The 26,013-nt window shown below is 43.1% G+C and overlaps 3 protein-coding genes across 9 annotated transcripts in view; 1 reads left to right on the top strand and 2 right to left on the bottom strand.

Moving 5' to 3' along the window:
• Window positions 1-20,704, top strand: part of tmem65 (transmembrane protein 65) — a 26,441-nt gene extending 5,737 nt beyond the window's left edge. For 3 of the 4 annotated variants that reach the window (XM_042075834.1, XM_042075833.1, XM_042075835.1), the window contains exons 3-8: window positions 4,015-4,059; window positions 4,778-4,845; window positions 5,142-5,196; window positions 6,458-6,500; window positions 6,752-6,857; window positions 9,579-11,679. In XM_042075834.1, coding sequence (XP_041931768.1) covers window positions 4,015-4,059; window positions 4,778-4,845; window positions 5,142-5,196; window positions 6,458-6,500; window positions 6,752-6,857; window positions 9,579-9,701 — 440 coding nt within the window. In that variant the 3' untranslated portion in view covers window positions 9,702-11,679. Of the gene's footprint in view, window positions 1-4,014; window positions 4,060-4,777; window positions 4,846-5,141; window positions 5,197-6,457; window positions 6,501-6,751; window positions 6,858-9,578; window positions 11,680-20,663 lie in introns of those variants that run through there. The other variant, XR_006026042.1, reaches the window with a different exon arrangement.
• Window positions 12,038-15,587, bottom strand: dnajc8 (DnaJ (Hsp40) homolog, subfamily C, member 8). The gene is made up of 9 exons (XM_042075836.1): window positions 15,458-15,587; window positions 14,587-14,688; window positions 14,302-14,358; window positions 14,107-14,173; window positions 13,595-13,689; window positions 13,394-13,465; window positions 13,123-13,214; window positions 12,825-12,900; window positions 12,038-12,623 (listed from the first exon to the last, which is right to left on the bottom strand). Exons 1-9 carry the CDS (start codon window positions 15,530-15,532, stop codon window positions 12,507-12,509), a joined length of 753 nt encoding a protein of 250 aa, XP_041931770.1. The 5' UTR covers window positions 15,533-15,587; the 3' UTR covers window positions 12,038-12,506.
• On the bottom strand, window positions 16,105-26,013 carry LOC121695212 (heterogeneous nuclear ribonucleoprotein R-like). Of its 4 annotated transcripts, none has more exons than XM_042075829.1 (15): window positions 25,845-26,013; window positions 25,200-25,312; window positions 24,785-24,940; window positions 24,321-24,439; window positions 23,994-24,101; window positions 23,634-23,747; window positions 23,178-23,354; window positions 22,795-22,930; window positions 22,413-22,618; window positions 21,960-22,109; window positions 21,685-21,806; window positions 20,830-21,371; window positions 17,465-17,540; window positions 16,547-16,778; window positions 16,105-16,424 (listed from the first exon to the last, which is right to left on the bottom strand). In XM_042075829.1, the coding sequence occupies exons 3-13, from the start codon at window positions 24,936-24,938 to the stop codon at window positions 17,470-17,472; spliced, it is 1,899 nt and encodes a 632-aa protein (XP_041931763.1). In that variant the 5' UTR covers window positions 24,939-24,940; window positions 25,200-25,312; window positions 25,845-26,013; the 3' UTR covers window positions 16,105-16,424; window positions 16,547-16,778; window positions 17,465-17,469. The 4 variants fall into 4 exon arrangements, with proteins under 4 accessions (XP_041931763.1, XP_041931766.1, XP_041931762.1 ...); XM_042075832.1 differs by lacking the exon at window positions 25,200-25,312 and adding an exon at window positions 19,058-19,130; XM_042075828.1 differs by lacking the exon at window positions 25,200-25,312.

Here is a 26,013-nt window from a genome sequence, read left to right as displayed (position 1 = left end):
TTGTGCCACTCCTCTGTGTGGCTGTAAGTAGCACCTCAGCGCCACTGGGCATCTCGCTGCAGCTTGGCTTGGGTTTCATTTGTTGTGTTGTGAGTGACCAAAGGAGTCGAGACGGATATCATGATGAATGCCCGGGGGGCTATAATCTCCTCACAGGAAAACTGTCCTACATGTTCGTATGACTTATGGGACAAAGAATCTTCATGAATAGCAGTAAATCATTCCCTAATCAATTGCGCTGATAGACACTGAAGGCTGTTGGATACAGAGACTTTGTGTGTGTGTGTGCATGTGTGTGTGTGTGTTCTATCCACAAATGGAAAGAAAAGTAAAAATAGATTTCAAAAAAAGTGTTTTAGTGTTGCTGGTATTGTGTTTGAGAGACAGACATGGGGAGGGGGAATACGGAAGATCAAACATGGCCGCCTCAAGAGGCCTTTTCATAGAGCCTCTAGATTCCCATCCAAATTAATTGGGAGCTGTTCCCTCCTTATGCCTCATTCAAACAAGCTGAGAAGAGCTAATTTGCTCTCCAAGGATAACGAGGAGGCTTTTAAGAACAAGGAGAGAGCAGCGTGTTTATTTATTTATTTATTGTGTTGCCTCTCCTAACGAGTGCGTTCACCCGCCGTGTGATGTGTTTCGTCGGTGACGGTGTCCAGACAGTAGACAGATGGTGACTGTTTCCCCACTGCACATGAAAGGTTCTCATTATTCTCTCCCTTCCAGACTTCCCTACCAGTGAAACTCTATAAAGAGAAACACAAATAAGCTTCTGTCATTCCCTCTCTGCAGCACCCTTTGATTCCCCAGGTACAGGCAAAATACACACACACACACACACACACACATGCACGCGCACACACACACACACACACACACACATACACACACACATTTTAATTAGGGAAGATATAATTTGCCCTGCAGCACCCAAGTAGCAATCTCAAATTGATTAAGGTAGCAGTAATGAAGTTGTCTCTAGACGAGAAGGGTACAGCCAGTCCATGCAGGCGTGTTATTGGCTTCAGAATGAAGTCTTTGACACACTGGGCCTCATGAGACCATTAGTGGGTACTGGGTAGATGCCGAGTGAAATAGATGCCCAGTGTTTTTTGTTTTTTTTTTGTAAGATGGGCCTGTATGTTCTTCACCAAATCAACTACATGTTTTAGAACTTCATCACTGAACTTAAGGTATGCAACAGAAATTATGTTGCATCAATGGCATTATCATCCTTCATTTGATCTGCATTTGATATGGTTGACTTGTCTGCATGGTCTTACATCTCAGTCCCTGTTTGAAATATGTCTTCACTATGCTTAAATGCATTTGAAGGCATTAGTGATAGCAGAAAGATGTAGTCAGCACTGCAAACTAAAGTGTCAGCTACTGGTGGTCATCAACATAAGGGAAAAAGCTGAGTCACCATGTTTACTGTTGGCATGGTCTGGCAACACTGTCATCGTAATCATCATTTTTGCCAAGGTTTAGGTCTCCTATTGGGAATTTTAGGTGTATAAAGTGCTGTAAATGTCAGGACTCTCACTGAGGCCATCCTTAAAAATATTTTCGTTTGCCGTAACCCGACCGACCCTGTCAATTTAGAACCGACCCAAATATTTATTTTTTTCCCCTTTTAGTCCGACCGATTTGCCGGTTGTAAACTTGCGTTAATACCGACCGATTGTTGTTTTTTTACTCTAAACAACCAATACAAATTCAATAAAATAATATTTCTTTTAGTAGGCCCAAGTATTGTGAATATAAATTGCCTACATGCAAACGTGGCTCACGTGTGGCGTCATCTCTACACCATTGGTTTTACACATGTCACACTATGGCCTACGCTTCGTTTCATTCACACAAACTGATAACGCTTTTACTTGGCACGAAGTTCTGGAAGAACTGTGGCCAGATCTTTTCTCATCCCTCCTCCCCCTAGTCTAACGGTGACCGTGTCGGAGTATTGAAATTGGTTGTGGTCTATTCAGCATTTCTCAAAATATGGGTCCGCAACATGGAGACTGCTGGTCCGCGGAGTCGTGGAGTGAAATTAGGCCCGGTGCTTCATCTGATAATTTGCTGCGCAGTTGATCAAGAAACCGCGGATCGACGAAAAAAGAAAACAAACGTTTCTGCTATCGATGTCATTAAACATGGAGCCCTACAATTAAGTGGTGGTATGAGCATTCATTCAGTGCGCGTCTGCGCGAGAGAAACTGAAACCGCTCCGCTTCAACCTGTTGGAAGGCTATTTATTTATTTAACGAAACTTAATAGAACGACGTTGTTTTTTGGAACTTCCTTAGAAACAGAGCAGAGACTGTATAATACACTGTATAGCATTGAGTATTGTATAGTCAAATTTCAATATAACGTGGCTAAGAGCTATTGTAGCCTTCTTTCTGGGTACATGTAGATGAGCCCTATGACCCAAAAGTCTGCCATGACCGGGCCTCAGGTCAAAGAAGTTTGAGAAAGGCTGGTCTATATAACCTGCATCAGAATGAGGTTTGCAATGGTGCGCCTGAAGGCACGGGTTGAAGACCCAGTCAGTTACGTCACGATATGCACATTTGTGTAAATTCATTCCTACGTAATCACCATGACCAAAATTGTACTTTTTTTTTTTTTACTTTGAATCTTGAAAAAAAAAAATATTGACCTACCTACCGACCTATTTTTATTTTTTTTTGGCTGTTACTGCAAACAAAAATATTTTTAAGGATGGCCTGACCCCAGGCGGACCCTAGTAGATCCAGAGCAAACGGCTAACTCTGAAGTCCAGTAGGTCACAACAGGACGTGACCTCATCATTTCATCTGTGCTATGATTGGCTCATGCAAAGTCCTAGTAGTACACCGTGGGTTGGCCTGCAATGTCAAGAACTCGTCCACTCCTCAGACTATAAATACCGCTGCCATAAATCAGAACTCTCAGACACTTGGAAGAGTCGTTGACCTTTTCCTCGACACAAACACTGCCGTCGCATCACAATCACCTCTGCTCGCCGTGATCTAGACGGCCCGCTGCTGTTACTGTTTATTTGTTTGCTCGCTCAGGCAGCCGTCCATCACCAGTTGCGAGACGCCTGTCTGGCACGGTGCCCACGAGCCTTCTCCCTCAAGCTCTGAGTCACCCGCCGGTCTCGTGCCAGCGAGTCAACCACAGTCACACTGATCAGGCCCACAAGGTCGGGGTTTCACTCAGGGCTTCCATGTCACGGGCTCGCATGAGGTTAGCAGAGGACGATGGCGTTGCTGCTGCTTCTGTTGCTGCTGGCGCCGCTGCCGCCGCCATACCCTTGAGGCGTACTCGGCGCAGCACACAGAAGCCACAGGGAAGCCATTTATTAAAACTAGAAAGCTGCATTTGAAGCGCACTCTAGCATTTGGAAGTAGCATTGGGGGAGTAGCACTGTGGGCTCCAGATGCAGAGCAAACAGATGGTTCTCCTTTACGACTGCACAGAGGGAGAGAGAGAGGGGTTCTCTGGCTAGAGCATGTGTGGCAAGAGTAGCAGCACTGCTGTCTCTAGGGGCAGGCCAAGGAGAACCACAGAAGAGGCTGGCCCAGCTGTCATATGGGAAAAATAGAAAGGTCCTGCGTGCTGTCATGCCTCACTATTCAACCCTGAGGCCCCTTTGCAGCCAGATGGCTAACAGAGCCTTTGACATGTTTATATTTAAAGAGCAGTTAACTTTTGTTGATCTGCTGTTTGCAGCCTGCTGTTTATCTGTTTGTGATTGTGTTCCATGGTGTGGTGTGTGAACTGCTTGTGAACTGGGTCTGGATGTCTCCTCACTTGATTAATTAGCCTTTATGTGTGTGTTCATAATCTTGTGAGACTGCCTGTTTATAACTTCTACTTTCTACCTCACAGCTTTGATGTGAAAACAGCCTTTAAAAACAGGGCTTTCAGAAGACTGCTGTTCAGTTTTTTTCTGCACATTTAGCCCTCCAAAGCAGAGAGGACTCACTAACCTCTTCTCTATTTTGTGCGTCTTTGCAGAGAAACTGGAAGCATTACCACCCAACTCTGGTCAGCTGAGATATGGTAAGGAAGCATTCAGCGTCACAGCAGCGGCTCTCCATCATTGGTGGAGGCATTATGTTCTACTAGGCATCGTGTGGATGTATGCTGCCTACTACTTCAAATACAAGAGCCACACATTTCTGTCCTAATAGTAGTATTATGAGTATATATGCTCATTTTATCCTATTCATTTTTGTTTATAGGGTAGAGCCCATGGTTTTGATTAATGTAATTCTGTGTACTGTGTGTGGCCTGATGTATTTGGTTTCAAACAACACATTCTCTAAATATTACACCAGAGAGCAAAGAACTGAAGCATTCTTGGCAGCTAAGGGTGGTGATTTAGTCCTGCCCGTCTGGTCCCTTAAAATGTGGATGTTCCTGAATTTCCTCCTGCCCACGTGTGATTCATATTGAAGTCACTATCAGCTGCTAGTTTCCCATGACTAGTCTTAATGCAGGATCTCCTGCACTCTCAGGCCATACTGAGTGTGAGACGAGAGTCAATGGGCAGTTTGCTTTTACATTGATTACTTATTGAACTGCATTTGGTATCTACTGTGGTGAGTTTATGACTCATTACTGAAGTTAAAGTTCAGCTACTGTTAAAATCCACTCTGAGGCAAACCTTGCTGGTGAGCACACCATGCATTGTCAAATATGTTCAGTTCTAACACTCAGGTAGTGTTTTTTTTGTGTTTCTTAAATCCGGTTCTCTCTTCTCTCTTTTTGCTTGCAGTGCTCATTCACAATGCGATTCCCTTCGTGGGTTTTGGTTTCCTGGACAACGCCATCATGATTGCAGCAGTAAGTGGAATGGCTTTTCCTGGCCACTCATGTCTTTTATAGACCCGCATCTGCCCTCTGTGCTCACTGAGGCTGGTTGCAGTAGAGCTCTTTGGAGAGAAACCTCGGGAGAAACTAAATAACATAAGAGCTTTCTCACAAATGGAGACGGATGACATTGCTTCCTAATGGACATGTTGCATGAACTCTGAGACTCAAGTTTGACTTCAGTGTGTGCCGATAACCAAATTTGTTCAGTTTGACTTTAAACGACCAGAAAACGCTTTATCGATTTTAATGAACAAATCCATTTACAGGGAACTCAAATTGAATTGTCCCTTGGAGTGATCTTTGGGATATCCACCATGGCAGGTATGTAGGTTAATGTCTTCCCTGCAGTGCAGTGCCCACCCTCACACACACACTTTTCCCACACTGACAAGTGATGAAATGTATATGCAACTGCTGAATAGCTGAATGCTGAATGCTGAATCCCTAATGATGCCACACACTGGCCTCTGCCAGACCAGGAGCACTGATGATTTAAAGTATTTTGATGCCAGCCACACACACACACACACACACACACACACTCACACACACGTGCAGGCAGGCATATCCAAGTGGCTCGGTTTTACAGCGACTACAGATGGCATTGCTGTGCTTTCCATCCCCTGCTGTGGGCTGTGATGGATCTCAAAACGACTTCACCTGCAGTGACTATAGAACCCACAATTGGGTGCAAGAGAAACCCTCATCCATCTGCCAAGCACTTGATTCCAATTGTTTTCTTTTTTTCCAACCCAGCCATCACTTTGAAAGTTCAAAACTGTCTCTCAAGATTAATGGTAGATAAACATTTTGAAGTCCCTATTGAAGTCTTTTTTTTTTGAGTGTGTGAGTGAGTGAAGCTGATGGACGTGGGCCAGTCGGTTTCCCCTTTCTCCTCTCATTATCTCCCAGAAACAGCTTAGCATACAATGAGAAGACAGCCACCGGGCGAATCCTGAGCTCTAAACGGATTTCTCAAGCGATGATTGGCTGTGGCAGGGAGAACTCTATTACAGAAGGGTCACAGTGCCATCTCACCCTGATGACTCATTCAGTCTGACTTTGGGGACTCTGAGCAATCCTAAAGCAATTCTGTCTGATTTTGATTTCGCCAACCTCCCACAGCTGGGGTGAAGTTAACTTGTTTTTTCCTCCTCATCTCACAAGACACAAATCTCGTGGCAAAGTCAGGAGACAGATTTAAAAAGAACAGTACAGCTTTTATACCACACATGATCACACAAGCCTTTTTGTATTTCTGTTGCTGTCACTTACAGCAAACTTATATTCTCTTCATGTGAATTTAAAAAGACTGCTCTGCAGAATTAGTTTAACATTAGTCTTTTCAGACGTCTCAGTCCAATGAAGGAATGTGGGACCTGTTAACTGCATTAAATAACAAACACACTGAGGTGGTGTTTCTTTTAGTTAGCTTACTTGTTTAGGACTGCTTGTTAAGTAATGTCAGTGTGTGGTGGTATAAGGGAGTTAAATCAGTGTACAAAGTACTGTCTGTTGTGTATTTTTTTTCTCATTAACCATTCCTTCTCTCTCACTCACTCTCCTTTTCTCTCATGCATAGCTGCTGCTCTGGGAAACCTGGTGTCTGATCTGGCCGGGCTTGGGTAAGAGATTAAGATGAAGTTGGAAATGATATACCGGGTGGTGTAGTATTTACTTTTAGATTGTGCAATGTTTTATCTTAGTGTGATTTGAATACCGGTATACTATGACAATGAAGTTGTGTATAAAATGTTTTAATTGCAGAAATTGTAGAAATGTACCCCTGCATGTGCACTTCAGCTACATATAATGCTTTTTATGTGTCGTCTCTACTACAGATGGATAAACTAAGTGTATGTATTGCCATGTTCAGTCTCGCAGGCTACGTAGAGGCCCTTGCGGCCAGGCTGGGTATGCAAATCCCTGAGCTGACCCCCAAACAGGCAGACATGTGGCAGACCAGAGTTAGCTCACACCTGGTGAGTGACCTCCCAGTCCCTCTACCCACGTATCTCTCCTTTTACCTGTCTACTCATTCATCCACTATGCTAACTATCTATCCTTCATCCACTATGTTAACTGAAACTATCTACTGTGCTATCTCCTTATATATCATTTTTATGTGAGCACTCTAAAGGCATTCATTTACTTGTGTGTAAGGGCATTTGTGAGCTCTGCCCATGAAGAGCAGTGGGTAGGTGGTGGTGATGGTGTCCCTAGAGAGGGCTGAGCTTATTTCAGCTGCATCAGAAAGTCATGAGCCGTTCAGAGATCAATACAGGCCAGAGAACTATAAAAGGCTGTTCACTGCCCCCAGGCTCCTAATATAGAACCTGCAAATCACCACACCTCATGTAAGACCTCCGTGCTGAATTCCATTTCACCAAAGACGAGCCCTCCCACTCTTGTCCTCGTCTCCTGGACTTGGAGGAATTCCTGCTGCCATCTTGAAGTGCAATCTGATTGGTAATGACAGCTGCCCAGAGCCTGGCTTTTACACAAGGGAATCACAGTGTGTGTGAGCTTCAGAAAGCTCTATATGCTTATGTGCTCTCATGACAGTTCAGGCCACACCCACCTCAGTGAGTGGGCACTAGTGCAACACAAGTGTGATGTGGGTGTAAAATGCAGGAAGGCAACGTTGGTGGAAAGGTCCAGGAGAAAAAAGGAAATGGAGTGGCTGGCCCAGTATACTGTGCGATGGAGGCAGTAGCATGACCCATGTCCTACCATGACCTATTTAACAGGTTGGTTAAATATCATTTTGATATCGCATCATCAAAGATGCCATCAGCGATTATGGATTCTGATATTTGAACAAAGCCCCAACAAGACACCAGAGAGCAAAGTCCCCAATCTTCTCCCCAAACTCCCGTTGTATTTCCCCAAACTCCTGTCCCCCCTTTCGGTGATTGGCTGGAACAGTTTTGTTAGTTGTTATTTGGAGGACAGGCTTTTGTTTGTTTCCAGTTCATGGTGCCGATGCTGTGTATGAAGGCCGGGTTTTTTTACCGTGTCATCGAATGGAGGGCTAGTGGATTGGGAGATATTCGCTGAAGTGTTAGAAATCGCTTAGAATCACTGACGGTACCTTTAAGACTCTTGCTTTTTGATTATTTCAACACCCATCATGACAGGGGGGTGTAAGGATGGGGGGCTTTGAGCAGGATGATGAGTTTGGGGAGGATTCATTCAGAAAGAAAGTGTTTTAAAGAGTGTGTGTGTCTAACCATCAACATGAGTTTTGCACTTGAAGATTACTCATTATTTGTGGGTCAGTTTTAATCATGGAAGATGGCTCTGAAAAGACCATTTTTCATCACTAAGGTGGAAAGGCCTCTGATTAATATGCCTGCCTGTTATTGGTTCGAGGTGGTGATCAGTGTGAAATTGCCTTTCGCCAAAACTCCTGTGTTATGCTTGTCAACATGTTGCCCAAGGATGAATACTTATGGATAAGAATCTCATTTGCAAGATGAGGAAGGGAGGGAATCAGTGATGCCATGTGTTTCTACAAGGGCATTTTGACTAAGGGTCACAGTTAGTTGTAGTCAGGGTTCTCTTCTTATTGCCTTCAGTGTGATAACTAAGAGGAGTTGTTAAAAAGAAATGAGAACTGTTTGACTGCATTTGTTTTTTTTTTCTTTTGGCTGTTCTTATAGCACATGGGGTGGGTCTTTTGACTTTCGAGTAACCTTAAATCAAATATAAAATTTAATTAATTGAATTAGTATCTGAGGCATTCTTAACTAATTTGTTTTGGAAATATGAACAAAGTGGCAAATAGCATGAAAAAAGGAGAAGATTCAAGGAGACGCAGACCTCTGTGCAGCCTTTGACTCCCCCCCCCCCCCCCGACTTGGATCGATGCTTGTGAGCAGGCTATTATTCTGCTCTGGTATATTTGTGAATTCGGGCAATTCAGCCAAGACGGACAATGTAATGTGTTTTCTTCCACTCAATATTTATGAATGCATGCCATGTTTGATGGCTAACATTAGGCCTCCCATGTCTCTCTCAGTATTGTAGTGTTCGGAAATCAATCAAGTTGAACACACTTTTGGGATCGTCCGTCTCTCCTGATTCTCTGGGGCTATAACACAGGGCTTTGAGCTTTTGCGTGACTTCCAGGAAATTGTCTTCCGTCTAAGCAGGAGGGATTTGTTCAGATATTTATTTATTTCATTTCTCCACCTCGTGGCATGATTTTTATCAGGGTGTCTTCAATCTAAATGTCATTACGCTGACTGCTAAATGGGCTCCCACTCAGCGGGCTCATCTCGTGTCCTCGGTGCTTCGCTCGTTTCTGCCCAGCAGCTATAACCCTCCAACGTGAGGAAACACTTTTCCAACTCGTCTGGCCTGAAATGGATGAGTCCTAATTTCGTGGCTCTGAGGATCATTTGTCTAAGAGGAAGCCTTGTGTATGCTGTCTCAGAGAGGGTATAACGGCAGTGTTGCAGGGTGTGTTTCTGCAGAAAGCAGAATTATTGGGTTCTTATGTGTTTTTAAACATAGAAAAGCAAAACAAGAATTCTCTCTCTGATGATCTTGCTTTTAAGTGTGAACAGTATTGTAAAATAGGTGTGGATATTCGTCCATGTCTGGAAACATCTAGGCTATGTATGTTGGTCATAATGTTCATAAACTTTGTCCATTGAAGGGATTGTAACATGCCTGTGAATGATGTATGTCCATAGGGGAAGGCCATTGGTGTGACGATCGGTTGCATCTTGGGGATGTTCCCACTCTTTTTCCTGAATGAGGACGATGAGAAGAAGGCCAAGGAAGTCCAGCCCCCGAGTCCATCCAGCACAGAATAGCGCAGCAGCTCAGAGACACAGTCCTGGGCAAACCTCCAACAAGTCTCCTGTGGAAAAAAAAAACCTCCAGAACAGATTGGATGCAGTCAGCCACCTTCCCATCCCTCTCCTCTCCTACCCTACCGCATGCAACCGAAAAGGCACTAACCCTCTAGTGCATGCTAGTGCTGTACATTGTTGGCCTTGTTTACCCTTGCCAGTGCATCAACAAGCCCCTTGTTTTGTGAACAGCACGCCAGAGATGTTCAAACAGAACAATATATCGGAGTACATTTTCATGCTAATTTATGAATGCTGTTAAAATAAGTAGATTATTTTGGGTAGAATCTTAAGCCTAATATCAATGGTCATTTGGCAGTTATTTGAAAGCATTATCAGTAACTCTAGCCTTATCCTCATTTTTATAATGTTATGGTGTGTTTGTATGCGTGTGTGTGTGTGTGTGTGTGTGTAGTCCTATATTTGCACTTGAGGTGACAGAATTTCCCATGTTTTACTTTTATATACATTTAGTGCACACTACAACAAGGTCACTAACACGGGGAGAATAGTTTATTCAAGAAAAGCCAAATATCTATTGTTCAAACTGAGCTATACCTCCAAGATACAGGTTGAGAAAACAGTAACCTCATGGTAAATGCTAATTAAATAGCCAACATTTTAAGAGGGGATCTGATAAACAATTGTCACAGCATTCAGTTTACAAATGTTTGATGTTGACCTTGCATCTGAACTGATATCTTGCAGTTTGTGGGGAAGATACGTGCAGCTGTATATTGATGTGTTGGGGTGCATTCAGCTATTGATTGAACCACTCAGTGGTAGGGAAATTACTCTTTTTACAGATGAAGTTTGGTGCTCCTAAATGTTAAGACTATTAGGCCGTTACCTCATTGTGTACATTTTCATGATGTTTTTGAAAGCAGTACTGTTGGCACTGATGTACTTTTCTCTTTTAAAAAAAGCAGTTTTACTTGGATTTATCATAGAATATAAGTAAATGTTCTCTTACGTTAAGCATGCTGCCCTTGATCAAGCTCATTTGTAGGATTTCATTCCTTCTTTTATGAAATGATAATTTATCAGATGTACACTTTAATGACTTTATGATTACTACTTTTGATTTCTGCCATTTGTTCTTCTTACATCTCTAATCAGTTGTAACAAGACAATGCCTTGTAGATGATGACCTCACCTCCTTAAGAACAGCTACCTAATGTTTATTTTTTTAATGTAATTATTATTAATAATAATCTTATCACATGACAGGTGTTGGGAGCGGTTGCCTTTGTGTTCTCTACAAGTTAATGTTTTTTGTTCGTTTGTTTAAGGAATGCATCATGATTTTAGCACAATTGTACATTGTGTATGTATTGAATGCTATTCAAAACCAGACATGTATGCAGTTTATAGTTAAAATCTCCTGCAATATATGATCAGACTTCACAACGCTATACTAACATGGACAAGTTGACACTAAAAACCTTTGATTGAATAACTTGCCTGAACAATCAGCAGTACTGGATGAGTCCCAAGCAAGTGTTGTTTTTAGTATAGAAGTTCAGCGGAATTTGCAATTGTCTTGTATAGATTGGGCTATTATGAACAACTTGTTTTTGTGGTTTCTTTTACGAAAATACTAAAGTAACAGGATATTTCAAGGCTTTGTTACACTCCAAAAGATATAAATGTAAATAATTATTGGTATACATGACATTAAATTCACTCCAGGAGGAAATAAAGTTGGACAGAGCAGATAAGGGCAGGTTATAAACATCTCTGTTTATGTTACTCCAGGAAGGTGAAATGAGTGACTAGTGAATTGTGAGATTTTTCTAAACAGGATATTCATCTTCATGTCCTTTTCTCATGTGACCTTTGTTGACAGCTCATTAAAAGCAAAGTGATTGTCAAACTGGTTTTCGGAATCAGATAAATGAAAAATAAATGGTCAATTCATTGATGTGTTTGCACACTATAACAGGGAAATTCATTGCATCATCTTAAAAGGAGGGGTTTTAAATGACAGCTGCATTTCACATTTATTTTATGCTTGAGTTGTGGCAAAGAAATATCTCCCGAATGACAGGTTGTCTTATTTCAACATATGATTTTCAGGCAGAAAATCCTTTATATATATATATATATATATATATATATATATATATATATAAAAAAAATCTCCAATACAGACAGTACATTGAGATTGCTTGTTGATCTTTCACAACAAACTCAAGCTTAGGCAAGCTCATTCCACAAAATCTTGATAAGACATTTCAGCCAGAAAACAACCTTGTAAACATTCTATGATCAGCCTCATGTGGAAAAGTCTCTTATCAAGGAACACATTGGAGCGAATCTGTTTAATGCTGCTGAACAGATCAATTAAATACTGACAACAAACACCATTGACCCCATGCATTACCAACAAAGACTCTACAAACGAGTGTTTATTTTGTCTGAAGAGGGTAAAAAAAAATGAAAGAAATTGTTGACGGACATGAAAAAAGAAAACAAGTACTTCTCTATTCTAACATACTGAGCCTTCCTATTAAAGTCTCTAAAGTCACAATTTTCACAAATATGTACATTTTTTTCCTCCAAAAACAAAAACCTAAAGATATCTATTCTTAGGAAGGGATGTGTCTCCAAGTGTGAACAGAGGCAATGAGTATGAGTGTTGAGATTGGGTGTCATCGCAGGCTGCTCTGGACGTCTACGCACAAATTCATTTCATACACACACATTCATACACACACACACACACCACACACACACCACACACACGCGCACAGCTGGACAGCATCACTCCCTCTGTTCCATCTTGACTTTTGGGGGCTTCAGGAAGGTGCGGTTCTTCTCCTTTTTCTTCCCTTTTGCCTGGAAGGTGCGCCAGCTATCTACACGCCCATCTCTCGAATCCTGCCCGGGGCATCAAAACAAGGACTTATTCATGGGAGTCCTCACACAAGGTAACAACATCAAATAGCTGAGCATAGAAAATACAACATTAAAATAAAACAAGCAAGTTCTCTATCTGTATCCCTCAATAATGTTAAGCACATAGAACAGTGTATGGAGTCTGATTAAAATAAATGTAAAAGGTCCCTTTTATAAGCTCACCTCGAAGTTCTTCTGCCATTCCCGATCTCGTTTCGCCTTCTCATGAGTTTCAATCTCCTCCTCCCTTTGTCGTTTTCTAAGAGGGCAAAAAAAATAAGTGTTGTGAGAATGGAAAATGGTAACCTCATTGGCAAAGAAAGAAGTCTGAATGTCCTCCATAAAATCTGCAGCATGTTTCACATTTTGCACCATACCACCTCACGTGCCTATTAGACCCATCCCAGTTTAGAATGATTGTATCTGGCAAAGCTGCAGTACGCTGTGCGCAGAAAATCCCAAGGTCACAGGTAAGCGCTACCTCTCGTGCATCTCCTTGGCCTCGCGCTCCTTCCTCTTGATCTCCAGCTCAGCGAACAGCTTCATGGTCTGCTTGTACACAGCCTGCCGGAACTGAGACACCGTGGCAACGTGAGCACCGACCTACGTCCCATACTAACTGATACAGCAATACTGCAGAAGTGCAGTGCATACATTAGAGGGCATCAAATTCACCAAGTTTAAATTAATTTCCAGGTTTCTTAAGAAGCCCTCAGCCAATCAGGCCATAAAATGAGGCAGTGTTTCAGTACCAATTCAGGGTCGTCCTCCTCCACAATCTGCGGCTTGCCGTCCTTCTTCAACTGTTTCCTTTTCTCCTTCATCTGTTAGTCAGGACGTTTTTTGATTACATGCATGCAGATAATAATCTTGCCCACGTGAGAGCCAGACTGAATCACATGTCAGGGGAGTACCATGAGAGTGACGGCGGAAAAGACAAAAACACTACTTACCATATGCTCAACATATTCTTTCCCTGCATGGATCACATCAACTGCCCGCTTCTTCTGTTCAGGATCCAGGAGCAACTTGTATGCTTTGTCAACCGCTATGGCCACAAGGGAAATGTAGGCATGATGTGTACATGAAGTTCGCTTACATCTGATCTGAAAACCTGACTTGACTATTTATTTCATGTTTACTGTGACCAACCAACATTCAATTTATACCCAATCATAACATTTGGAATACGAACTCTTCTTAACAAAAAAAAACAACAACAACTAGTCAGCATCACTAATGCCTAATTCCAAAAACTGACATGGATGTGTCAAGTGTAAGTGTATGTAATCTTGAGAGCAGCCATCAAATCACATCACACCACACCACCACATGTGTATGTAAACTGGAGGGAAACATTTCAGTGAACTAGAATAGATGTATATGAGCAATGGCTGGCTTTAAGGCCACTTGACTGGCCCTATGCCATTTACTGCTGATTATATGCAGAACTTGAAGTACAAACCTTCAAAAGCCATCTGGGCACGTTCTGGGTCATCCTGGTTTTTGTCAGGATGCACCAGGATGGACAGCTAAAGGGATATACACATTATACCACAACATGTAACATGTACACATTGTCATGTTAAGAAATATTGTGAGGACTCTGTTATAATCTGCAGCACAATGATATTTCCAAAACGCAAGAGGGAGCACCCACCTGTCGAAAGCGCTTCTTGATCTCATCATCAGTTACATCTGGATCAATCTGCAGCACCTTCAATGGAAGATGATTACAATGTTTTGTCGATGTTGAATATAAATAAATATAAAGGGACTGTTTCTATCCCAGTTCAAAAACAAACCATTTACCTGTATCTGAATATAGACAAAAGAAAGACCATCTGCATACATCACTTATGTTGTATAGGCTAATACTATAAGTAGGCTAATGCAACTCACTGTAGTCATCAAGTCATCACTGTAGCAGCCATCAACAACTTACTTCAAACGGGTTGAGATTAAAATACGATGCACCAGGTCTAAGCAAACGTTCGATTTGTTGCTTTGGCGTCAACACAGAGTCTCTCTTCTCAATTTGTTTAACCTGGGGAAGAAAACAATTAAAGGTGAATGGCTGATAATCACTGGGTCGTACTATAGCTAATTAATAACTAGTTATATAGCTATTCTGTTCTCCAAAGGGTCAAGACATCCAATCCAACTAGCTAGACATTTTAAACGTATGTTACTTCGTAGGTTAGAAGCTAGCTGGTTAACAATCATGGTTAACCATTGAAATAGCGAAACAAATAACAAGTCACTAATGTTGCCTTGAAGAATCATTGCTTTCCATGACATGTTACCATGGGACCTTGTACTTAAGTTATCACTTTTATTCCATAAGAGTTAATGTACTCTAGAGTGGATTCCCCGCTAACATACTTACCTAGAAAGACGCTTGATCACCACTTATGTTAGCCTACTGAACTAACCAGCACGACCGCGCTGCACCGTTCATTAAATTAGCAAACGAGCTAACGTTAGCCACACGTCACATTCGTCTGTGGGATACAAGCTCACTGAATCTAAAACATATCATGATCCAACGTACATATCCTTCATACATTTAAGAGTAAAATAAAATAAACGTCTGGTAATCAGAGACGAGTTTATTTCCGGAAGCAACTTTCAATGATTGTTTGAACAGTATTGTGCTAGTCAGCTAATATGCTAGCTGCACTACACTTGCTAACTAGGCCAAACTCATATTTACAGACTCACAAAGCCCCATTGCGTTCATAAGGCTCCCTTAACACTTATCATTAGTAACATAAACATACAAAGGATAAATGGAAGATACACGTGTACAATACCTCTGTGTAAAACGTTTGAAATGCATCGTCTGTACTGCCACCTTGAGCAACAGGCTCTCCTCCGGCAGCCGCCATCTTGGCTCAAACGTTAACATGTGACGTACGTTCGCGACTGACGTGATCTCGGTCCTTCCCATAAATTAAATTAGGAATAGGAATTTACACTGGGTATTGGGTAAATTTGTTCAATGCCTGAATTGAGAAAATCTGACATACAGGCCATATGCACTATTTTACATCATTATAGTTTAGTGGATTTATAATTACACCTCCTTTATGAAAGGCAAGTACACTACATTCACACAAGGATGCTATGCAAACTCTGTCTGTCCTGTGTCCCCACTTCATGGCAGGTTCAGGAATGTGCAAGTGTCCATTTACCCCAAAACTGTAGTGGTCTGGCTGGCTGCTGAACTTAATCAAGTTTTTTTGCCAAGTGCCTTCTTCTCATATGTGGAACTTAAAAATGTTGTGGTTTGCCAATTAATTCAGGGGCCCTCAACGGCACATTTAGTTTTAAGATATAACAGAGAAGGATCCAAATCACCAAATCTCCAACAAAAGGCAGTATATGCTGACCTTTTTCCACAAAAAAATACATTTCATCCATAATTCATCATTCATTCAGAATAAAACAACTGAAACTGTTTTTGATAAAGATCATTTGTATTTGATAAAATGAAAAACAAGCATATTAAAAAGCTAATATAACGGTCAGCTTGCCTAAATGAGGTCTACCATAGGAGGCCCCAAGGCAGTAATGTCTTAAATGAGGTGATAAAAAGATCAGGATGTGGAGGATATGGGTCGCCTACTCCAAGAGACACTCAACCTTCCTCCTGCCTCCAACTTGCTGCTGTTTCTGGGCATCGCAGAGACCTTTCAGCCTCAGGGTGATGTCCTTCAGACAGACAACACTCTCCTTTGCGGAGAGTCTGCTGTAGCTGCTCAACCAAGGAGTTCCTCTCTAAATTTTTTAAAAAGGGGAAAAGTTGTCCGATTATTCTCAGAGTGCACAAGGAATAACATTCACAAACTGATAAGAAATATTAAGCAGAAACTGTATAATAAAATGAAAAGTATCTATACCCTCTTCTTCCTCCATCTCTTAAAGGCATGGAATGCAATTCCAATAGACAGGCTTAAGAGGACGATCAACAAGATGGGAAAAACCAGCTCCACGACATACACTAAGGCTGGGGTATACTTTGAAGATTGGTGTTTCACAATGGTTTTTGAGGGTACCCCGCTGGACAGATCTGGCCATGTTGTGGCCCAGACAGGAAGTCGGGAGTGGACATAGGACCTTTGCTGAGAAGGGCTGGAGTGGGACCAAAGAGAAAAAGCCATTACCTTTTAAATGCCAAGGTCTTCAGTATAAGCTAGAATTTTTAGAGAACACAAACAGAATCGTGGATGAGAACAGAATACTGTGACAAAGAAAGACTGATTGTGAGGTCATCCATTCCAGCTTTGGCCCATGTTAAACTTACCTTACATTTGACTTGATGCCATGTTAATAAATTTGCCGGGCTCTTAAGATTGATCTCCTTGCTCAAAAGGATGTATCAACATAGGAATGATACATCAAAATTGCCCTAGCATTTTTTTTTTACTTTACAAGAGAGCACTTGATTCCTCTCCAATATGAACAGCTAGCCCTGCCAGTGACAATGAGATAGCATAATGTGAAAATCAAGTGGGCTCACTTGAAAGAATGGAGGACTGGAGTGTTCTCATAATCCACTGAAATGTGGCATACATGGGGAACATTAATGAGAGTCCAAAGTAGTAGAATGCTACAGTGAGTGATGTAATAGAGAGAAATCTATTTTTGCAGGTACACCTACACCCGAGTCGGTTAGTTTGAAAACTATATGGAGTAGAAAAACACCAGTGTCCTAAAACCATATATTGTATTTAAGTTTTTCAAGGACTATATGAATCATTCAGTATCAGAATTACATTTACACAAACGTTGTATTCAAGTTAAAGAAACCTCCTTACCAAATCTATGAAACTGTCACTCTCTCAGCCCCACCAAATTCTTCTTTCCAGAGGATGGCAGGGTATGACGACATTCCTGACATTCAGGCAACAAGAATAAATGATCACTTACAGTCCAGGGATCGTGTCTTCTCTCCAAGGTCACCACACTGTCTCAAGGCAACAAAGCCCAAATTCAGGAGCAACCTGGCCTTAATCTCTTCTGGACCTTTTCCAGATTAGGAATAGATTCGAATAGCCACTACTATGAACCACAGAGGTTTATGGCAAATCCTTTAAGGCATGCATCAGGGTTTTATTAAGTCATTACATATTCTGTGTGGGTCATCAAATTGGCACTGGAGTGATATGATTGTGGTTTTTGTTGCCTGAGACATCAAAGCAGCATTCTCTGAGCCACTTCTGTGTACACCAGTGACCTTGGTAACCTTCACCGTGTCTACATGTTTGTTTATAGCAGATGAGAATCACACACACGCACACACACTTGATGGAGGTATACCCAATGGGTGACTTTGGCTGGCAGGACAAAAGCACATATAAGTAGGGTATATTTTGTAGAGGCTATACTGCATGTAATTAGCTCTTGCCATAATTGAACGGTAATCCACTAAACATGTGTGAAATATTCAAACACTACTGTCACCAGTGGAAGGGACTATTTAGTAATTCATTGCTGCCATCTAGTGGAACATGAATGTACATGCGTCCAGCCCATATAGAGATATCTGGGCAGCCCTTGTGTTGTGCAAAATAGTTATTGCATGACGTAAAAGAATCAAAGACTTAATGAAGTCACTATAGGTATGTTATTGGTATACCCTACAGTTTCAAAACTACATGACATGAAACATCAATGCCAATCCAACATCAAGTGTATCATTGAGGGGGTGGCTCAGTTAGATTTGGGTGGCACAGACTTGAGCCTCAACTCCAATTTCAACTCGACCTTCTGTACTTTCAAGGATGCTGAGGTGAGGTCTGCACCATGCTGAAAGCATTGAAGCTACTATTGATCCCTACTGATTAAGATATTGATTGCTGTACCCACACTCTGATAATCAAATTTAACTGATGAAAACCTCTTGGAATCTGTGTGAGTGGCAATTAGGGATCCTTCATGATTGAGACGTGCAGAAATCACGTGGCGGAAGGACCTGACAGTAGATCGGTGCTGAGCTACTGTTAATCACAAGATTTGGGCAATCAAAGCCCTCTGTGCGAAGCATAAAGCTGCAACAAAGCCCAATGTATACATGTATACTGCAGCAGAGGCAGAGCATAGCTCAGACAAAGTGATCCACCACGATCCCCATTTATGGTGTGCATGTGTATGAGAGGGGGGTAGAGAGAGAGAGAGAGAGAGAGAGAGAGAGAGAGAGAGAGAGAGAGAGAGAGAGAGAGAGAGAGAGAGAGAGAGAGAGAGAGAGAGAGAACAAGGAGATAGTAACAAAAGCGGAATATAACAGGAAGAGCAGACAAAAGAAGCGAGCGGCAAAAGAAACAAAAAAATAAATAAAAGAGGGAAAATAAGACAGATGATATGATAACAAAAGGGCAGAGAGGGAGGATTCGGGAAAGCCGGCTCCTCACCCGTAGAGAGGCACACAGTTGTGGTGTGTTCCTCAGGCTGGCTTTGGCACGCACACCACCCTGGGCACGACACCTGGGTGAATTTGAATGAGAAGGGACAACACTTAACTGTGCTCTCTCATTCTCCCTCCCTGATACACACACACACACACACACACAAACAAACACACACTGGTCTAATATGCCGGACCGTGGGGTAGGGGAGATGGAGGGGGTCACTGGAAATAAACTATTAGGGAACTGGGAGAGGTTTGTGTTGCTGCACTAGAATAGCTGATGACCAGTATTAAAACAAATGCTGCAGTGCACCATATAGGCTGTACTTCAGTTTCAATGTCTGATTTGGTCATTATGGTCATTATTTATGTGTCTCTGGACACATCAGATATTTTGGCATCAGTTATAAAGTTTGTGCGTTTGATTCTGGAAACTGGCCAATCCAGGGACGGAATAGTGAAAAAGTGTTATTAAATGTTTATTGCTGCATATACCATGGCATGTTGCAGGAATATGGAGGGTTTAAATCATATCCGTTGTCACAAGGGTTTGTTTATAGTCTCTGTTCTTGCGTGTTCAGACTCAGTTCCTCAAGAGCTCTACAAATCACTGGTATATTGTTGATGCCAGGCAGATTTAGGTTCAATTTGGGCACAAATGTGAGATCTGTGGTTTGAATTCAATCAGATAATTGGGACACAATTGAGTCTTGGAAGTATCCAACCAATGAGTGATGCTCGATTTGAGTTTTATTGAAACGGAACAAACAAAAAAACGTTATAAATACAAACATCAGAGAACAAACTGGGGTGGCTCTTAAGGTGAGCCAAACCAAATCCTCACGAGCATTTTCAAGAAAGAAAAATGTTTGAAGTAATAATTATTATAGTAATATCAGTTTTAAAAAACACAATTGAACTACTTCTAGAAACGCTAGACATACACGTTTAACTTCCTGCTACAAAAACCTTTTTTTCCTTCCCGTGGATTCTTTTCTCCACCTCGGCAAATAATGAAAAAATAAACGGTTGAAAATGAAGCTCTAGCCTTAAGCCATTATATACAAGCGAAGTCCCTATGCCACTAGTAGAAATGAGAAGAGGGGGATTGTTGGAGAAAGAGATGGAGATGGGGGGAACGAGGAGATTGGGGGAGGGGCTGACATGAGCTTCCTGCAAGGCCATTTCATGATTTTAATGTCCTCTCAGACTTTTGGTGAAAAAAAAAAAAACAATGTCCACTTCTAAAAATTCACTGTTGGTTTTTCTTTTAAAAAAAAAAAAAAAAAAAGGTAAAGGAAACAAAAACAGAATAAAAGTTTTGCCCATCTTTAAGAGAAAGAGTTCCCATGATACCATGAGAGTTCAAACTTAAATGGAGGGTAAATACAATTAATATGGGGGAGAAAAAAAAAAATTACATTCTTCAGCCAAAATGGACTTCCAGCCAATCAGGACCAGAGGGGCCAATTCCGCAATCTGTCCGTTTTAGAGTTTGAGATATTTAGGGAGGGATGAAAGATAAAAAGTCAATCGAACACTGCTGCCAATTCTCTTGTTGAGTGAGATGTCGACGTGTTTTTTGTTTGTGTGTGAAAGACTGTATATAGGTGTGTGTGTGTGTGTGTGTGTGTGTGTGTGTGTGTGTGTGCACATTAATGTGTGTCTTGTGATGTTGCTGCTGCCCAAACACCATTTTAGTGGTGTCTTACTTCCACTGCTGCCCATAAGAATCCTGGGAAAACTCCAGGTTATCATTACTGTAACCATAGTTACCAGAGTAGTCGCCCCCTTGCTGCAGGGGCTGCTGGGCGATGGGCTGCGACCCCCAGTTCTGCTGGTTGGTGGTCTGGCGGCGCTTGGAGTCGGGCTGGTTGAAGACGTCCGCCTTCCTCTTGCCGCCCACGTTGCCCCCGCGGTTGCCCCGGGCGCCCCGAGTGCCACGCCCTCCCCTCTGGGGTGGGAAGGGCCCCCCACGCCCCCCGCGACCGCCTCTGGGGGCGCCCATGGGCGCTCCTCGGGGTGCATAGCCACCCCTGCCGCGGGCGGGCGGTGCTCCACGGGCCCTGGGAGGGGGCGGCCCGCCTCGGCTGGTGCGGCTCCCCCTGGCCCGCATGGTGTAGCCGTCGTCGTAACCGTAGTAAGGGTCGTCGTAACCGCCGCGATAGTCATGATAGTCATAACCGTAGTAGTCATCGTAGTAATCTTCGTAGGGGTAGTAGTCCGGGGGATAGGCGTAGCCTCCCCGCCCCCCACGGCCCCTGCCACGCCCCGGAGGCGGCATGCGGGGTGGAGGGTAGTAGTAGTAGTCGTCATACCTGTACACATAAACACAGGGCCTTACAGAATTAAGATAAAGGTAAAGGCGAACGACATTTAGCTAAAGGCGTTACCCAAAGCGCCACGAACTCGCAATGGCTGACCAAATGTCAGACTGCGGCGCTCCCGTTGCTCCACCACGCCCACTATTGAGACACACAGCTGAGCAGTGAGCTCTACCTCGTCACTTTGTGTCAGCCAATCATTCATTGCTCACCAACCACTCCTCTGCTCGTCCATCCTGGCATGGCCCCTGGACCCTTGCCCCATCCCAACCCCCCTTACTGTGAGTCACCCTCCCCCTGCCCTTACCCTGTGGTTCTGGTGGTCTGTCTCTGTGCCTGGCGTTCTTTCCTCTTTTTGTCTGGGGGCTTGGCCAGCACGATCTCGATCTCTTCCCCACCCAGCTCTTTACCGTTCATCTCATCCATCGCCTGACGACGGAAAATAAAAAAATAAAAGTAAGAGTCAATAAACTCTAAGGATAATGATGCTGCATTAAATTCAAATTCTGGTAGACACACAGTGTGTGTGTGACTGCGTGGATGTGGGAGGGACAGCATAAGTGTGTGTATCCCAAAGTTCACCTTGACAGCAGCATCGCGCTCCTCAAAGTGGACGAAGGCGTAATCTTTGAGTTTTTTGACCCGCTCCAGCTTGCCGAACTGAGAGAAGGTCTTCTCCAGCAGTTCCTCAGTCACTGCGGTGGCCAGCTTCCGCACAAAGAGCACCTTCACCTGTGACCATGACGACAAACATACAGACTTACTCACACACATGCACCTTATTTCTACACTCCATTCCCACTCTGTAAAAATGCTTATAATTTAACAATAGCATGAAGTTATTGTCACCTCAGCACATAGCAAAACAAATACAGTGACCTACAGACAAAGTAGGTGACTGATGCTGTGTAAAAAACAACATGTGATTTGAATGTGTGCATATTTTATGATGTGATATGTGCCTAACAACAATGACAACTGTCTGTGTTGTTTCCGTTCAGTGAAAGAGTTTATGGCTTCATGCTTGACACTGACCTTGGCCATGACCTCGGGGTCAGGTTCGGCGACGGGGTCGGCCCACTCCACAGTGACAGGGTTGCCCCAGACCTTGACCTTGCCGCTCATGAGGCGGCGGCGAGCCTGTGCGGCCGACTTGTGGTCCTCGTACTCCAGGAAGCAGAAGCCGCGGTTCTTCTTCTTGTCATCTGGCTGGGTGTAGAGGATCACCTCCTGGAGCCCCTCTGCCATTGCACACACACACACAAAATCGGTCAACTCTAAACCACTGAGGCTTAAAGCACGGTTTCATTTACTTATTGTTCATTTAAAGGAAAAGTGGTATTCTTCAACCTAGGGTCTGGTTGAAGTCACTACTGGTGATGTGTTTTAATTATCATCAATCTCCAGTGGCTCTCACCTGTGACTTTGCCGAAGTCCTCCAGGATGCTTTCCCTGGTCTTGTTCTTTGGTATCGACCCCACAAACAGGCGGTTGTTTGCCACGGAAATGCAAACACCAAGGTACTTTCCTGACCGGATCTCATAGTTGTCACACTACGGATAAAAACAACAAAGAATGTTCCTTCAATGCAATTAAACAAATAAAACCAGATAGGATTTAACTGCGAAGGACTTTATACAGAAAACATGCCATCTTTTTTCCAGACATGGATACAGTTGTTGCCTTAAATTATATTAAAGACTGATTAAAGATTGATTGACAAAGAGTATATATACATAGAATATATTATATTTAATTAAAGTCACAAAGAGGATTGTGGTGAGAGGGGAAGAGACTCACAAGTTTGACAGCCTCCTGCGCGGCACTTTTGCTACAGAACGTGATGAAGGCGTAGCCGCGGTTCTGGCCGGTGAGCGGTTCCATCATTAGCCTCAGGTCCCAGATGGGCCCAGCCTTCTCGAAGAGAGGGACCAGCTCATCCTCGTACAGGTCCCTGGGGATCTTCCCCACAAACACCTGCACCACACACGAGGAGGAAGAAAAAGTTTATGAGGAATCACAGACAGTAGGCATATCACCTTTCATACTTAGTCGACTGATCACCTTGGTCTAGAGCTACTTTCTAATACAGAAGATCACATGCTCCTACAGCCATCACAATACATGTACAGTAATTCATCTTACCATGTCAGATCGTGTACTCAATTTTATGCATGTTTGGCATGGACAAACTACAAACGTTTTTAGACAGCAATCGCTTACGGAGACCATGGGAATATGAGAAGCAAACGTCACCTCTGTCCCGACTCCAGGCTGTGCCCCAGAGAACACCTCCTCAGGAGGAGGCCCCCCGTACTTCCTCTGTCCTGTAGTGACGTCCAGAGTGTATCCCGTCCTCTCCAGGAGAGCCTGTGCAACAGATCGGGAAGAAACGTAAAGAAAAGCCTTCCAAATCAGTCATTCATCATACGTAGGCTTTTCCCAAACTGTTTATGCTTTTTCAAAAATCCATATTCTTTACAGAATTTGTAAGACAGATGTTGGGATTTTCACCTTTGACAGTTTTTGCACAGACCTGCACAAGTGGCCTGTGTTTAGGGCTCCAGGCATGCAGACAGACAAGGAAGTAGATCTGAGTCAAATGTGACCTCATACCTTGATCTTGGCTTCGTCTGGTCCCTTTGTGGATTCTTGGATTTTGCTTCCCTGCTTTTCCCTCTGTCTATACGTTTTCATGACGCCACAGAGGAAAGCACTCTTGTTCTGCGAACACACACAGCCAACACACAAGTCAACCCCCCATTCTCTCCACATCAGCACCCGACAATTGGGACTGCATTAACACCTCTCACTTCCAAAGGAGCAGCACATTCAAGGACTCCCACACTCTCATGATATCTCTAATCAGCATGCAACATTAGCATAACTATTCCCATTCGTGCTTCCACAAAAGCATCGAGGGGGGTTGTGTGGGAGTCTCACCTGCACGTGGGACAGATCGCTCTCTTTAAACTGCTGCAGCACCGAGAGCGCCCCCTCCTCATTGAACTCCCGGAGGGCATCAATGGCTCGCTCGTCCAGGTCGGTGTATGACACAAGACCTGCAAGCACAGAAATCTACTGTTTAATCTACTGTCTGTGGACTGAACACACTCATCACATGATTATATTCGGTTGATAAAAATCACCTGTTGCTAGACATACACATGCATCCACTGGGTGCATGTCTACCACTTTAGCCTCCACTACACAATTTGGTGACATTTCAAATTTCATACTCATATGCATATGTGAAGAACCAACTTTCGGACAAAAGAAAAAACAAAACTGCAGGTTTTTCCTTTACTGTACTGCGGCTCCAAGCTGAGCTGAAACTGCATTTCGGCTGGAAGAGCAAGCGTTGTGTCCACTTCCTCCCCGTTCGTTTGGTCTGAATAGGGCCTCACCTGTCTGGAAGATGTTGTCCAGGCTCTCAGCCACCTTTTGAGGAAGCCCAGCGTCCAACAGCGTCTGGTAATGTTCCGTGTGGGTCATGGAGACATCCATGGGCTCCTCCTCCTCCTTTGCAGGAGCGGAGCTGCCATTCACCTCCGCAGCCATTCCTGTGAAGAAAGTGTGTTGGTGAGAGAAGAATACACGCTTACAAAACAATATGACAAACTCGTTACCAACATTAACTACATCTGAACTATAACTTTCACATGGTCTTAACACATTCAGTAAATCTGGAAACTTTGCATGGCCCAAAGACAACATAATGCAACTTGTCTTAAATTATCTAAAGTGAACATTCACGTTGACTTTAGAGAAACAAATTCAACAACAGATTCAATGTGCATCTCTGCCTTATGACTGATTTACCTAATAAATTATCATGCAACCTGTAGGTGCAGCTTCGTAGGATGCAGATCAAACCTGTTCATGTGAAGTGGTCTTGAACTACAAAGGCATAGCCTGCCACAAAGTGCAAAGACCTTGCCAGAAAGACGCTCAGTCACTTTGGGATAGGGTTAGAAAAAAGCAAACTACTACGCAGACGAGAACAGGGTAACTGCATTTGTGTTAAAACAGTAACATCCATACCTCACCAGGAATTGTTTGTATCCGTACAACCAACTTTCACGTTTCACAATTCATGCATGTGGCTGGCGCTACCTCGCGAGCTACACAGATCTGCGTTCCGCCCCCCTCGCGTGTGAGGTTAAACAATTAGCCAAAGCTAGGTGCAGCGGCACCCGTCAAAACTGCGTTAAATTGCCGTCTTGCCTAATTCGATGGAATCAAATCCCTATTTGTACAAGTTAGAAGCAATGAATATCCATTTACCATGGAGGCTACTAACACAATTTACCGATACACATGAGAAAACATGCCCGGCGAGATTTAGCTAGCGTGCTAGCTAGCAAGCTTACTGGCCATATGAGGCCTAGCTTTAGTACACCTTTCAGAATTCAAATAAACCACCCGCCAAAACCGGGATTAAATAAGCAGTTAGCTAAAACTTACCGATATATTCCGAGATGATGCAACTAGTGCGACCTAAGTATTCCGTCAGATGTTTTAAGAAGCAATCAAACGGTGCTGAGCATAAAAAATAATTCTTTGGATCTAACGTTACCCACGAGACAACACAGACAGCCCAGTCGCTCAAACAACGCCACTTCCTTGCGTACGG

This window comes from Alosa sapidissima, chromosome 21, assembly GCF_018492685.1.
Source record: "Alosa sapidissima isolate fAloSap1 chromosome 21, fAloSap1.pri, whole genome shotgun sequence".
NCBI classification, from domain to species: Eukaryota; Metazoa; Chordata; class Actinopteri; order Clupeiformes; family Clupeidae; genus Alosa; species Alosa sapidissima.
Note: the sequence above shows the minus strand (reverse complement) of the source record. Positions and strands in the feature narration are given on the sequence as shown.